Source organism: Scleropages formosus, chromosome 6 (genome assembly GCF_900964775.1).
Source record: "Scleropages formosus chromosome 6, fSclFor1.1, whole genome shotgun sequence".
In the NCBI taxonomy this organism is placed as follows: Eukaryota; Metazoa; Chordata; class Actinopteri; order Osteoglossiformes; family Osteoglossidae; genus Scleropages; species Scleropages formosus.
In genome coordinates, this window is record NC_041811.1 from 27,866,869 (window position 1) to 27,883,497 (window position 16,629).

At 36.5% G+C, this 16,629-nt stretch overlaps 1 protein-coding gene across 1 annotated transcript in view; it reads left to right on the plus strand.

Moving 5' to 3' along the window:
• The window catches only part of LOC108932651 (netrin receptor DCC), a 152,819-nt gene that overhangs the window by 85,341 nt on the left and 50,849 nt on the right, over positions 1–16,629 (plus strand). The window contains exons 6-7 of the mRNA XM_018749194.2: positions 3,361–3,515; positions 3,776–3,896. Coding sequence (XP_018604710.2) covers positions 3,361–3,515; positions 3,776–3,896 — 276 coding nt within the window. The remainder of the gene's footprint in view (positions 1–3,360; positions 3,516–3,775; positions 3,897–16,629) is intronic.

The following is a 16,629-nucleotide window of genomic DNA, read 5'->3' on the forward strand; positions in this document are numbered from 1 at the left end:
TTCAGTGAGAAAATATTTTTAAAACGCATATCACTCATTGTAATAGCTTATGAAAACATATCGACTGGAAAAAATGCCTTTATGTCTATTCTGCAAGGGGAATTTATGCAAAGAATTTAAAATGTATTATGAATATGCCTGAATACTACATGACCAGCTTCTCTGAATGTCAGCAGTCAGTGAACAGGCTGCCATAGTCCCACAGGAGAGCTTCCACTGGAGATAGAAGAAATGCAAAAGGACCAGTCCTCTCTGAAACCCACACAACAGATGTTTAGTCAAATGACTGATGCGGAGATTTACATTTCAATAGAAAGGAAAAGTCATTATTGCCAGCTTATATAAAACTGCCACATAGACAATGTTCCCTTTATCATGCTAATGTATCCCCTGTAACCGTCATATCTCGTACCTTTGTTTTGTTTTCTTGGGGAACACAGCTGACTCCATAGTTTCATGAGAGACTGTAGTTTTCTTGTGTTTATGTATTTATTTCAGATGAGATTCTATATTACAAGACACTGAACAAATAGAGTGGTGACAGAGTGTAACTTTACAACACAGAACTGCATATGTTGTTTTTAGTTTCAAATGAATGAATGAATGAATAAAACAAACAATCAAATAAATAATGAAATGGTTTTTCACCCTGATTTAAAATAACATATGGGTTGCAGTTTATGGGGAATGACTTTAGCATTGTATAAAAATAGTACGTTGTGCTCTTTATACGTACTGTAATTAGTAATTCTCTGGATTCCAGTAGCTATTAGCACCAACATGTAATTGTATGTTTAGTGCATACCCTCTAGTCAAGATGCTGCAAACGCAGTTTAAAGGAAATCATTATTGCTTAATTAGTGTAATACACCACTGATAAAGAAAGCAGAGCTAATGAAATATTGATGCTCTGTTGTAATACAAGACCACAGATTTGGAAACATTCAGAGAAGGTGCAGAATTCCAGCTTTTACTGTTCACCATATGTACATACTCACAAACATACAACATATGTAAGTATTTAAGTAAGTATCTTGAAAAGACCCCTTATTGTCGATAGAATAAATACCTGTGAAGATCATTGCTAAGTATTATATAAACAAACACAGTAGAACCCATGAGACTGAATGATTTACCTTTGGGACTGTGAAAGTGATATTCATTATGCTCATTCAATTACTTAGTCATATTAGTGATTTTGTGTTGTTACTGGTAATGCCATTACTTTATTGCCCTATAATTGTTTGAGTACCATAATAGTAGGTCTTTTTTGTGCTTTTCATTTTGCCTTTTGAAGAAATACTTATATTCATTCATTCCTGTTATAAAAAAGAATGTCTTGGAACATCTTGGTCATAGAAAGACCAAAAAATACCTAGGCTGTATCCATTAAATTTAGATTTAGATTCCATCAATTACAATCACATTATGCCTGTTAGATGTTACACACAGAAATGTTATTTTACAATAAACATCATGATCAGGTATTTCTTTCAGATTCAGTCTTTTTAATCAATTCCTCATATGATAATGCTCCCAAAATGCATTTTGTTTAATCCAGTGGTATAAATCCATTGTAAAACGAATTATTGAATTCCTATTCGAATCATGTTATTTCTTCAACCAGGCCTCTGTTAAGGCACCTTGCCAGGGCTTTCTTCCATGAACCTATGAATTTTTAAAGAAATAATGCAATAATAAAGGCATGTAATTCCTAATTTGTTTAAAACATCACTTTTTACAGTAGGTCAGCTTACAAGTGTGTATTGTGTTTAAAGGTTTCTTACAGTTGCCTCCTCATTATACATTTGTGTTAAGCAGCCAGCTCAGAATATGTGCCATAAGCATTTAAAATCAGTGCTATCTGAAAACTGATAACACAACACCTTATCTGTCATCCCAGTCTGAACTGTCAGTATAGCTGTCTGTTATCGTGACATGTGCTCTTATTGGATATCGCTGATGATTATCCCAGTCACACTGAAAATCACAAGTCAATACAGATCCTTTTTTTAAATGCCACAATTTTCAACATATGGACATATAATTCTCACTTTATGTACTCTATACCAAATTTATTCTAACTAATTTTTCTGATGTAATACGTTTTTCGTGATTTGTAACTGTAATTTGTGTTACTGCAGAAGGCATCATGATTATATAGCCAAGTCAAGTACAATAGAAAATATGTTCGATGTATAAATAAACCTTGTTGCTTGACAATAGGGATGGATGTCTAATACAGTGTTTGCTGTTTAGTAAGTAAACATTCATTGTACATACTCATTTTCTGTGCTTTCCATTTTGGCATTTACAATGGAATGGATTAGCCAAACATTTCAGCATGAACATCATTTATCTACCATTCTAAATAGTCAGAAATGTGAGCCAGTATATTCTACTTAGGTCCTCCAGTCAGCTATCACAATGAAAACATATGTGGCTATGAAAACAAATGAATTAATGACCTCTGGCACTACACATACATAGAAATATGGAGCTGAATCCAAGATGCAGAAGTGAGGTGAAACACCTGTTTGAATGGAACTAAAACCCTCAGAGAAACTGATTAAAATTTAGCATAAAAGCTAGTTAGAAGTACATAAGTGCAGTAGTGCACTGCATACTGAATACTATAGTAGCAGAACTCTCAAGGGTACCTGAAATCAACCAATACATTAGGCAACTGTAAATGACACTTGACTCTTACTGAACTCACATTGTGGGACTAACAGTAGACTGAAAGAGCTGTCCCTTTCAGCATTCAAGAAGGGTCTCGAAACGCATCTCTTTCGGAGCCACTTCTCTCCTGATCTCTGAACTGCACCATAAACTTACATTACCTCGTCTGTCACAACCGCCTTTGTATTTCCTATCGATTTTACCGGCAGCTGCTGGAGTAATGTGTGCTGGCATAAATGGTGACATCGCACAAATGGATATGGCTTGACAATGGTGTGTCTGTGTCCAAAACTCTTTGGCCGTAAAAGTGCACTTTTGCTTATTCTGAGTTATCCTTCACTTTTGAGAAAAACATCTGGTAAATGAATTAATGTAAATTTAAAGAGTGAAAAGAATTGCGAGGAAAATATTTGGACAGACAGCTTAGCTCGTGCTCACAATTGAGGTTTAGTGCTACTAGGACTGTTATGTTTAATAATATGCAAAGCTCTAACATCAAAGAGAGTTAATCTTAGATTCCCAGTGTCATGGTATTATATTTTTAAAGTTTCCATAAGGACACATGAGGCCATTATGCAGAAATTTGGTCTTGAAAAGTTTTTTTTTCTCCATTTGTTTTTTTTTTTTTTTTTTTTTTAAAAAAAACTTGACTGCAATGTCCTTTCCTTCTCATTTCAGTGCCACCAAAGTTTCTGAAGCAGCCCTCAAACCTGCATGCCTATGAGAGCACAGACATAGTGATGGAATGTGACGTAACAGGGAAACCCCTTCCCTCTGTCCACTGGATGAAAAATGGAGAGGTGGTCATTCCCAGCGACTACTTTCAGATCATTGTAAGTGAACAAAATTAAGATGTATTTCCTACATTTCCACATTACAGTTAAATATAATGTTCAGAAATGCATATTGTTTCTTCACAGAAACACAGAGATCTGAGTGTTAATACTTGTTTTTTAATATATTGTATATCAATATACCTTGAGCATAGAACATGTGTAATAACATGCATTGTAATATGTGGCTATATAGTATTTTGTATTTTGTAACCTGTAATCATAATGTACGAATGGATGCTTACAATCTTTTAATGCAGGGTGGCAGTAACCTTCAAATTCTTGGTTTGGTGAAATCAGATGAGGGATTTTACCAGTGTATGGCAGAAAATGACGCAGGAAATTCTCAGGCCACAGGACAGCTTATCCTAAAGGATCCAGGTATTATGCTTCCCGTTATCATTGTCCAGCCACTGCCATCTGTATGACGTGTATGGACTTATAGTGCCACATATGGCTTGTAATGAGGTTAAAGGTCAGTCCTTGAAAAGCTCTAGATCTGGATACACACTGTGCTTTTTGAGGGACACTGCAGGACATGGCAGATGTCGCGTGACACTCCATACGGATGAGCCAGATGTGGCAATTTCAGGGTGTGCATTTAGGCCACACTGAGAATTCTGCTGGGTGGTATTAATTCAGGCTCAAACAATGCTCACAAAACATAGCCCACCAAGCCCCACAGAGAGCCTCAGTGTTGCACTTTTAAAGATTGAGAAGGATGTTGCATCTGAGCCCAGGAGGTGGTAATAGATTTTTAGTTGCATGAAATCAATGTCTCACTGAGGGTCTCTGTTATTCCTAAAAGCACTCCATTAGTAATGTCACGCATATGAAATATCATGGGTTTGGGGCAAGACTGTGACAATTGTCTGTTCATTAGGGGTAACAACAGGAAATGCAAATGTGAAAAAATGTGTTTGGCAACTGTAAGACCTGTATTTCTCAGGTATCCATTTAATTTGTTTTTATTTGCCATGGACAGAGTATCTTGTTTACTCTGCTGTATACTGTGCAGCTGTAAAATCAGGTGTTTAGAATAACAAAAGTACAAACACACTAAGATAACTTTAACTTTTCTATTTCAGTTCCTTAGTCACCTGCAGGATGTGTTTTATGATTATTGTATTTGCAATTATTTGGTGAGCCTTCCCAAACATATTGAAAAGTGTTCAGATTGAGGTGCTGAAAAAGTGTTAGCAGTGTGGTTTGATTTATGTAGTTTTACTTGATCCATTTGTCAGACTGTCAAGGTGTTGTTCAAACAAAGCCTATGGTGCTAGGTGTACACTATACATTTATTTTCTAATCTCAAAATCATGGGCTCTGCTCTGCAGGATATAATTGTACCATACCATTTAAAGGAAAGGTAGAGAACCTTAAAATTTTACTTTGCGACACAATTAAAAAGACTACAGTTATTTTTATTTTTGCTCAGATGAACCATAGAGAGTCTATAAAATTTTTTCTTTGAAAAATGTGTCCAGATAGCTTCAAAGGAGCAAAACAAGTGAAAACTTCTAACTTTTGTGGAATTTCGCTTTCTTTTACCTTATCCTGACACATTGTGGACAGTCATAGTGGTCGCTCCCAACAAATAGAACTTTAATACAGCATATCTTGGAAGATAACCCTTATACTGGTCCCATTTTGACAAAGATAACTGAGTTAAAAATCCAATGCATTATAGAAAATAAAATAGCCTTTTCTGGCTTACAAACACAATGATTTTTCTTCTTGGTAATTCAGTCCATTTAGCATTAACTTTTTGGGAGCTTTAACTGACATTGTCTTGGAGAGTACTCAGTGTTCGAAAATAAAAATGTATTCCAAAGCAATGCACTTTCATCAGAGATGCTACAGTACTTTTTTAATACAAAGAAAACAAAAATATAGAAAAGAAACCTTCTGGTATCATTACTGGTTTTAACTCATTTCAGCTCAAGCAATGTAAATTACAAGGGTGACTAATGTGGTTGCTTACAACTGCAGATCTTTTCACATGAGAAGTACGTAAAAGGTGACATGGTTAGAAACATGGTTACATCACAAAACTTAGAATGAAAAGCATAGTTACATAATAAAATGCAAAATTACTTTGTATTTTAAATAACATTTCATTTGATCAATACTGTAGCCTTTAAAAGCTTACATGGCAGTGTCTTTTGATGGTTCATGATCCTTTGAAATGTGCTTTTAGTTTCAGCAGTCCATAGAAACATATTTACCTTTACACTGACATTTATTCTAAAGCAAAGTACAATCACTAAGAAGTACAATTATTAAGATCACTCTTTTCCAGATAATGACTGTCTTGGGCTGTCCAATCAGTGTTTTAACAAACATACACTATCAGCCTCTGGTTCTATAATTCCAAGAAAAATTACAGGATACAAACTGAATTTTTGGACAATGGCAATCGAAAATATAACAGAACAAAATTGCAAGAGAGGGTATTTTTTTCCATACTTTCTAAAAACAAAAGTTTTGCTAAATAAATGAAAGATAAGGTAAATTGGTACCTCATATTACAAACGTAAGAGGTATGAAATTTGGAAAATACTGTACTAATAGTTCTCCGTATATTTTTTTCTTATTATTGTTGTGTTTTCTTCACCGTTCTACTTGAAATTTCTGCATGGTTTGGAGTGAAAATGGCCTGTGTTTCCAGTTGCCACCATTAGTTGGCAGCAAAATGCACTTAGACACAATAGAAACACAGTGATGCTGTTTGGGCTGGGAACTTTACTCAGCTGTACAGGACTGACTTAATTCCACATGCTTATAACTGTGTTTACAGCTTCTGTGTGGTGTGGCTGAGTTCAGTGACCAAAAACCAGATGAGAAATGATGTCTATGCTAATGGGTCAACAGTATTCATTGAATAGGAGTCTGTGGAAAGAACACAATTTTATTTTCACTAATTTCTAAATTATTTGTATTTTTTACATTGGCTGTAGTTTATAAAATGTTAAAATGAAGTCTTGCAAAGTATCCAGTGTTGAGTATCCTATCTTGAAGATATTTACAGAAGCTTTCCCACAATAACATATGTGTTAAAACTTTAATTATAGCTTAACAGTGAGTAGCCTTCTGTTGCTTATATGTATTTAAAGTGAAAGGGACTAGTTATTTTGCTACCCTGATGCGCAAAAGGAAATTAAGCAAAGAATAGAAAAAAAAAAAACAGAAACAGACTTGATTATGATAACCACACAAGCAAATTCCAGTCCAGTGGCTGTATTCCACACCATGTTTTTTCTCTGACAGCACTGCAGAGATGCTGTCTAGTGGAAGGGACCAGAGAAATAGTACTTCATAGCAGTTAAGCTAAAAGGAAAGTCACAGTAAGCAAGTTCTCCTGCAGATGAAGTAGTCCAGATGTTTGTAGTTTTTTTTTTTTAGGAAATATTAGGTCATAAAGTTTCTCTGTTTTCTGGTCTCATCACATAGTGTTAGCTTGTTTATTGTGATATTCAGCCAGATATGTGGCACCCGAAGACTACCTACCGTTTCGAAATATCGAGTAACTGCGCAATGTTTTGTTTATTCATTCTGAATTGACATTTCAATGTCCATGTGGTAGCTTCGTGTTACTGATTGCATAACTTCAAAAAGCCCCAAACAACACCTGATCGCTGATTCTCTTACAGTACTTGGTTCTGTACTCCATCTGTAATAATGTAAATCCTGCCGCATAATAAACTTCAGTGTCACCTCTAAGGCTTCTAGAAGCATTCCGCAAAGAGACCGTCACACACCATCTCAGTACAGACTCTGTGATCAGAACACCTTACTTTGATTAAATGTAATTCTCACCAACCTATAGTTTGTTTAAACTTCTGTGATGTGGCTGTTCATTAAAGAAAAATCATGCATAAAAAGTGACATTAAAATAGGCTGACAGTCAGTCAGCTGTAATTGCTGTCAGTGTCCCCTCAACATGGATTAGTGCATCTGCAGTGTTTTCCAGCTGATGCACACCGATGTAGGGAGCCAACGTCGAATCATGGATATTTTCTCATGAGACAACAGACGGCTGTTTTAGGCTCTTGTTCAGCGCTCAGAGTTCGGCATTTTCAAAGTTATTTCTCAACTATTCTCAACTTTTTCAGAGACTACCTGTCACGTCACAACCATGTATGCTGAAAAAAATTAGCTCAGAAAAGAATTCTCCTGTGTATTTTAAAAACTTCAATACCATCAAATTAGGACAGACAGGTGTAATATTGTGGTTCTAAACCCTGCTTGTCTTAGTCTTGTTAATTTTTGTTTCCCCTTGTCCATTGAGTGAATTTCAACTACAAGTAACATTTTAGTACTAAAGAATCTTATCGGCTTTCTGTAACAAAAACCTGTCTTTTTCCTTGTTCTACCGTTTCCTTTTTTATGCCACTTCTGTCAGATCAGACATGATAAGAGCATCTTGGGCTCTCTCCTGTAGGAAACTGCTGAAATCTCTTTAGGAATGCAAATAACTTACAAATGATTGACAGGATAAAAACATCTATTTCCAGAGCTCTTTTCCATTCCCATTCTTTTCCACTCTATCTTGTTATATAAAAACATCTACATATTTATTGGTATTACACATGAATTATTGAATAACATGATCTTCAGACTGTTTTCATTGTTAGAAATGAAAATTAACGCAAACAGGAAGCAGTAATTCTTGTTCTTCAGATACAATTGACCCCTGGATTTAATTTGGGGTTGGACTGGGGAGTTCATACGACTACCCAAGAATATGATATTATGCCTTCCAGTTGAATTGTACATACAATCAAAAATGAATTTTATTCTGCAAACCGCACATTTTTTTCTTACAGCAAAAGCAATTTCGATCTGTCACCCCACCCCATTTCTCCCCAGTATGTTATGACCCAGAATTTTGTGCTGGTGCTTATACTGTGACTTCCAAAAAAGCTTCAGAATCCTTTGAATTATAGCTTCCTTTTTTACAATCTCAGTTAGTATTGCCTTCCATCTTATTGTATTCTGTATACAAAGTACTGAATATTATGAAAAGACAACAGACATACAAACAATATGTTGTCATTGCACTTTACAGCACATTATTGATATTTCTGAACCTTGAAACTATATCTGGGTCATATTTACTCTGTATTTAGGATCCCAGGTGCAGAGGAGACTTACAACAATAGAGAACAAAGACTGGTTAGACTCAGAGAACCTATATTAGATCCAACTGGAGGCTGTGTCTGCTCATCATAGTCGACTTTGCACCACATGGGATTGAAAAAACTGAGAAACCACCCAAACAAAGTTCACACATCAAAATGCTTTCAGGAACAAAAGCTTTCATTTTTTGCTGTTAAGTTCCTCTGCAAATAATTCTGAAGTCCAGGGAGCCACCCCAGGGGCCACTGAAAGTCTGATAACTGTAGTCAAGCATACACTCGAGGCTCACAAATAGATGCAGCTCTAAACGTGCTTTTCTACAAAGTATTCCCTGGCCCACATCACTTAGGTTTTGTGGGTCAATAAAAATGTTAAATGCCTTCAAGGCGTCTTTTTTCACATTTGTTGAATTTGCCCCAGCAGAGATTCTGGAACTTGCTCACAGAATAAATAAATAAATAAATAAATAAATAAGAGGCTGATTTCAGTGAATTGAGTAAATAAGCAATCATTGGCAAAATTCATTTACTTACAGAAGCGCAATGATATACAGTACTGTATGGAACTCCATAACAAACTCCTGCTTATTCAACGTGTAAATATAACAAAGTAATGTACTTAGGTTGTGTTAAAGAAAGACTGCAGAATTGTCAAATTTAAAAAAAAAAAAAAATTGTCAACGTTTTTGCAATCAGGTTTAACCTTAGCAAAATAAAAAACAAATCTAGATGAGCCGATCCATTTGATTTTATAACATTATGGGGCAGCAAGTGGTGAAATTTACATTTACATTTACATTGTCAAACATGTAAACATTGTCATTCAAATTGTCAAAGAATTTGACTTGGAATTAAATAACTGCACCATATAATACACAACATGAATTAATTAAACTGCACTAAACAGCTGTTTTCCAACTGCAGTGTAAGAATACATATTTGAATGATGCTTTTTCTAAGGGTTGGTACGACAGAACAGCGTCTCCGTTTGAATCCAGCTCAGTCTATGTGAAGTCTGCATGTTCTCCACATGTCTGTGTGGGTTTCTTCCAGGTGCTCTGGTTTCCTTTCACAGTCCAAAGACATACAGTTCAGGTAAATTGCTGATGCTTAGTTGCCCATAGTGAGGGTGGCTATCCTGTGACAGACTCGTGTCCTGTCCAGGCTATGCTCCTCCTAACCCTGTGCCCAGTGATTCTGGAATAGATTTTGGAAGTTGTTACTGTAAATGAGTGAGTGTTTTTTAACCAAGGAAATTTTTAAGGCATTTTTTTAAAGATAATTAGCCTGCAAGCCATCTAGTATTATTTTTATGATTTTGTGAAACTTACTCGGAACTTCAAAATATTTTTCTAAGTGTGTTTAATTCACTTTAACTCTGTCAAAATAATAGTAAAATTATAATTGTATAAAATATATTATCTTTAGGGGATGCGGTGGCGCAGTGGGTTGGACCGCAGTCCTGCTCTCCGGTGGGTCTGGGGTTCGAGTCCCGCTTGGGGTGCCTTGTGGCGGACTGGCGTCCCGTCCTGGGTGTGTCCCCTTCCCCCTCCGGCCTTACGCCCTGTGTTGCCGGGTAGGCTCCGGTTCCCCGTGACCCCGTAAGGGACAAGCGGTTCTGAAAATGTGTGTGTGTGTGTATATTATCTTTAATTATATCTATCTCGACAGTGGTCATATTTTTTGTCTCTTTTATTTTGTATCATGTATCTCTATTGTGCATTGAACCATAAAGATCCAGTCTCCTCTTTCCGGAGACCCTAGAAACCCCTTTACTAATTAAGAACATCATGATTCTACAAATTTCTGGCTGTTCTCTGTATGTGTTTAGTCAGGGATCTTTGTCCCTAAGTATGATAACAATGACTCATGGATAGACACTAGTCAAAAAAATTTTTTAAAAAAAGCAGAGGAATAGTCCCAGGTGGATCAGCGTGGTCTAGACAGTCCCAGGAGGCTTGGCATGTTAGTATTATTTACCACTTACATCAATGAAACATGAAGATTTATGCAACCAGCCACCCTTTGCAGTTTAATGTTTGTTGATATGAGGTTATTTGATGTTTTTTCACAGGAATGAGGTTTACAAAGTAAAATGATAATCATAGTATATGAATGCATATCACAGATTCTGTGTGTAACACTTGGCAGCCCAGAGACACTGATGAGAGCTCATAAAATGAGTTGTCAGCACAGGTTATTTTCAAACGTGCAGGTTTGTACCCCCTTCTCAGACCGAAATTAATTATGTTGGCCAATGCCTGTATCCAATACATATTGCGGGGAGTGAAAATGCCCTTTTCTTAAAAAAACTCTGTTTTTGCCATGACTTTATTGGTTATACTTAGCAGTTAATATATTCTGGACTTTTATTTTGCGTTTGGAGTTGGACATAGATTCAAACTTTAGTATCGTTAAATTGAATAGCAGGTGCTATTTCACTGATATGGGGACTACTTTCACTAAGTTTGCGGTTATTTGCATCAAGCTCATTGACATTATAATATGAAACAAATGTAGAATGTAGAATAACACAGAGTAAGTAGAATCCCATTTCCAATATAGTAAATAAAAACTCCTCCCCTGTCATTAAAAATGCATTTGAGTCTGATTAGGATATTTTTTTTCTTTGAACTGATGTCATGGAAGCAATTTCCTGGAAAAGGTCTTTACCTTTGAAAAATCAGAATTTTAGATGTGATCTGATATTTTATCTTATATATACCTGAATTAATCTGTTCTGTCACCCATTTCTGCCCTGCTGACTAACTGTTGGAACCAATCCTGTTGTCCATGGGTCAAACAGTGTTCACAGGGTAGCACATGTTAAAATGTCACTGTAGTCTGCGGGATGATTGGAATTCATGGTTGAGTTTCCTTTTATTTCCTTCTTGGCTACTGAGATCAGAGAGAGTGTGAGGAAAAGAGAAAATTCTCCATACATTAGACATGACAGATTTGTTCCAGTTGTGAGTATCTGACCTTACCAGACACAATCTCTCTCCATTCCCATCATGCTTCTCTTTCTCCCCCATTGGCAACTACCATGTTGTAGGCAGAACGCAGAATTTCTGTCTGTCACCTTGGCAACATGTACCCAACCCCTCTGCCACATTTGTATTTTCGGCAGTGTTGTTCAAGTCGTGTCCACCTGCAGTTATGATTGGGCAGTTATAAGACTCTTTTCAGTTCTACTCCAACTGTGTGATTCCACAAAGGACTTGTACCTTACATGTTTCTTACAATTCCTTTTATGTTAGCAGAAAATCTGCGTTGCCTATTTAATTTAACTGATGTCATTATTCCTGTGACTGATATAACAATGAAGCAAAATTGATATGCCGTTACTGCATTAACTCAGTAAATCTGTAAATCTCATTTTTTAAGATGAATAATTTTCAGTCTGACAGTGTGCGTTTAGATCAGTGTTTCCTGACCAGGAACGCATGTCACTGCATTCACCGCATGTTGAAGTGGCAGAGACTTGTTTGGAATGCTAATGTTGAAATATCCATAAAAGTGAAATACTGTGCGAATCATTATTCATAACATTTCATTGGGCAATTCTTATGTGACATACTTAGCAAACCTTAAATATCAAACTGTTGCCCTCTATCTGGAATTTTGTAATTTGGTCTCCTCAAAAAACAACCAGTGAGGGTAGAGGAGGTGTAATTCTGTTCCACAAAAAGCCCATTCAAAGTTGTATTTTATAAGTGTTGTGCCACAATGGATGCAGCAGCATGCATTTCTCAGTGTACAATGTTCAGATATAGACAAACCGTTTTTGAAAATTTGCACTTGTTTACCCACATTACCCTGAAAAAACAGTTTTTTTGTGTTCGGTCTTTATCGTTGTTTCACTCAAATGTATTTTTTGTGACTGGTGTTTTTCAGTCAAAAGAATATGTATAACGTACGATAGATTATATGAAAGTGAAATGGTAACAAAAAAAGATGATGAATGATTATGGGTTAATTATCATCTGTCTCATAATGGAGTGCATCCATTTTTAGCTTAAAATTAATGTTCATACAAAAAAAAAAAAAATAGATTTCCAGAAAAGGTGTTCATTTTGCACCCAGAAGTTATTGCAATTAGGCTTTGTATCAGTCAGTACTGGTTGTCGAGACTGACTGCTGGAATGTGGGAGTGTATATGATCACGCTTCTACAATCACATCTCATAATTACTGGGCTACGCTCTTCGAGTTGGAATGGAGAGTACAGCGAGCCCAGGCAGAAGTACACTGTGTAGCAAACTAGCAAAACAAAAGCACATTTATCAATACCCATACAATTATTTGTTTTTTTGTTTCTAGCTATTTTTTTAGTGTGTAAACTAGACAATTTGTTTCAAAGTCTATTGTACAGATCGAGTATAAAGTAAATTGAGAGTGCGCTGCAGAAAAAGGGCAAGTATACTAGTCAGAATGTGAGTTGTCAGTAATTTATTTCATTATTCATTATTTATTATTAGAGGCCAGCACAGAGAAGAACACTCTTCTGGGTGTAGAAGCAGATGGTAATCTAATGATAATGCAACAGTCAGCCAGTCTTGAGCTTGTAGGTTAAACACCATGGTTTTACAACTGATAAAAAGTGGGAGTTTCATTTCTCTTTGGCCTTCATTTGTCTTATTTTTCCATAGTAGTTAAAACAAAAGATTGAGAGAGGTTTTGAGGAAGGCATGTATTCTTCTAATATTTTCAGAGAAACATCTACGCCTCACCTACTGGTGACTGCTGCTCCTTTGTATAACTGGAAAAGGTCAGTTGGTTGTCACTGGAGACACTTGTCAGTCTGGGATGCTTCCACAGTTGCTCTCTTGGCAGAATTAGAGATAAGGGAGTCAAGGAGTGGAGACTGTCTAGCAAGTATGCAGATGAGCTTTGTCTAGGAGCAACTCTCTTTATGTTGATGGCTATACATCCAGGGTGAGTTGTGAGAAGAGACCTCTGAATCAAAATGTGCAGTGTGCACATAATAAAAATAGGAATTACTGAGAAGGACAAATTTAAAGGCCTGGTTTCTGTAAGAGGTCAATGGCTATTGGGGGTTTGAAGTGCATTAGTGATGGATGATGTTTAGTTCAGACAGGTTTCAGCAGATGTCATTCTGGAAAAGGTGTTTGGTTCTAAGCTGATGATTTTATTCTCTCCATGTTTTAGTGAGCACTATTTTAATGAACCATCTAAGTCAAGGTGTTAGCACTGCTTCTATTTCTGAGCAGAAAGTAAAAACAGACATTGGGTAGTTTCTGGAGATGTCTTCTCAGAAAGGAAGCATTTTCAGGAGATGCTCCTCATAATCCAGGGGGGTGAGATGAAGGGAATAAGAGTCAATGTTTGGGGAAGCAAGGATGATATGGGATCTGGAGCTGACATTGTAGTCGCTGAGCTGGATGTCTGGTTTTGAGAAGCAACTGAATAAGAACTCAGCCACTCCAGTTGATGGTTGGATGATGGTTGGATGACTGAGTGCGCATGGTGTAGTGACAGTAAGATGAAGTGAACACATAAAATAGTTTGGAATTTAGACTGACTTAAAATAAATCTTAGTCAAAATATTTTTGATCGCAAGGTTAACAGGACAGACTGGGCAGAGTAGTACTTCAGTTTTCTCAATTTCCTGTTTGCAGTTTAGAGTTGTTCTCACTGTATACAGAGCTTTAATATGTCATGGGGTGAACAGAGAGTGGTTGAGTTGACATGAAGGAACAGATATCAGGCGGGCCAAGGATGAGATAAACATAGATCCAAGAGAAGTGGCTGCTGCATGGATAGAGTGCTTAAAAAAGGGGAATGAAAAAGAAGCAGGAAGGATAATGTTCTGGTATAGAAGATTAAAGTGGATCATTGTGCTGGTTGGCTAATGGCTCATGGGAGTGAGCAACTACAATAGGAGGATGGAGGTTGTAAGAGAGACCTCAGAAAGCAGAGCAAAATGTAAAATGGAATGCAGCATGTATGTAAAGAAGCAGTCATTCATTTAAAAAAGCTGAAGTAATATACTAATTTTAATGTCAATGTGAATGTATCATTACCTCTGCTGATATTTTTATGAAAACAAAAAATGGTGGTTCAAAATAATCCTTGACTGTGTAAAAACATGTGCTCAGTTTTGCTGAGGTAAGAAATAATTAAAAATAAAATCCAATGGACAGAGACATGTATACAATGTGTATACTTGACTTTCTATTTTATTTTAATTCCATTTTTTGGATGTGTTACTTTTGTTACTGACAAATTACAATTTATGCACAACATGTAATTTTAGTTGCTATTCAGTGGAAATTAAAAGCAATATATTAATATCAGCAGAATATGGACCACGTGCAGGTTGATGAAGAAAAGGTGCCAGGTGCAGCCCTGTAGTCAGTGCCTCCCTACTTTCTGTCACACTTCACGGTTTTAGTATACCATACTGAATTCAGAGAAGATAATTGTGCTTTGTCTGTATTGGTGCAATGCTCTTTACAGTAGTATGTGGCTTTTAATCTTGATTTTATTGATAACACTCAGTTCTGTAACCTTCATATAATACCGATGTCATTGGGATTTAAGCATCTGATCACAAAACAATATGTCCACCAGAATGATTTTTAAAATAAAATCTACTAAATTCACTTTAATTTTCATTGTACTTTGTTCAAAGCATAATGAATTTTCAATTGCAGTATTTTCAAAGTAATTTTGAAAGGAGATTCATAATACACAAAAATGTCTATCTTTGGAGAAGCAAAATCCAAGTTCCAATGATTTTCACAAGGTGAAAGGCTTCTTACACCCTGGATGGGATACGCATCCGTCATATATACACACACTAATATTAGTTTAGAATCACCAGTCCATTTGAACCACATGTCTTTGGGGTGTGGGAGGAAACCAGATGGAACCACCTGGAGAAAGACCATGTAAATATAGGGGAAATTAGCTGAGTTTAGACCTGTGTCCAAAGCCACCAGCAATACGCTGTGTCACCATACACACCAAAACTCATGTTTGTAAAATTGTCATTGTATACTTTCATTACTATCCTTTTCTTCAAACTCAAGAAATTCACTTCAGTTATTTACACTACACTTACTTTTCTTCCTCATTCCAGCTACAGCAAAATGCTAAAGCTATAACAGGGTCAGTAAACCACGTGAATCGGCAGCAACCTTCCAAAGAAACGAAATAACTTTGGAACCAGGATTCTCAGTGATTTATACTTAATAGCATGCGATGCACTCTTTTGTGGTAAGCTTAGCAGAAATAAGGCAGCGGGGACTGCAAATGAACAGGGCAGAGATATTGACCATGTCGGAAGCCAACAGCCCTTGTGTCTGTTCTAATCACTCTGCGTGCAGCTTGCCAGGGTGGTCCACAGTGGATAATGTGGACATTTCACTTTCACCATTTTTTTAATGAACACCTCAGTAATGAAGCCATTAAGCACTGATTAGCTGCATTGGGTGGGAGACACTAATGATCTTGAGAAGCCTTCCTCCTTAGAGAGGGGTGCAAGGAGGAAAGAGGGATGAGGAAAGAAATGCTTTCCTTTTGCTAACAATTTTGCCGCCTATTAAAATGAAATTGTACGTTACTGTAGGTCATATGTGTTTTTTGTTGTTTTTTTTTTTTTTGTGTAATACCAGGCAATTTTGTTGTCAGGAGACAAAATGACCCTGTGTTTCTAGCGCTACTTTAGTGACCGCTAATGACCTTTCTTTATGTGGCCTAGTCAGGAGGAGGAAGATTATTATCCACTCAGGTATGCTTCAACCATGCATGCACTCAAACCCAGGTTATTTGAGTGAACATAAATAATGAATAGGTTAGTCAGGTGAACATAAATAATGGATTCCCTCTGGAAATGTGTTGTCTGGATTTTAGCAGCATTATTCACAGTTCTTGTGTGCATAGATGTAGGTTTACTGGGTGACAAGGACTTGTCCCCTGTTGAATGTTAAATATTATATTGCCACC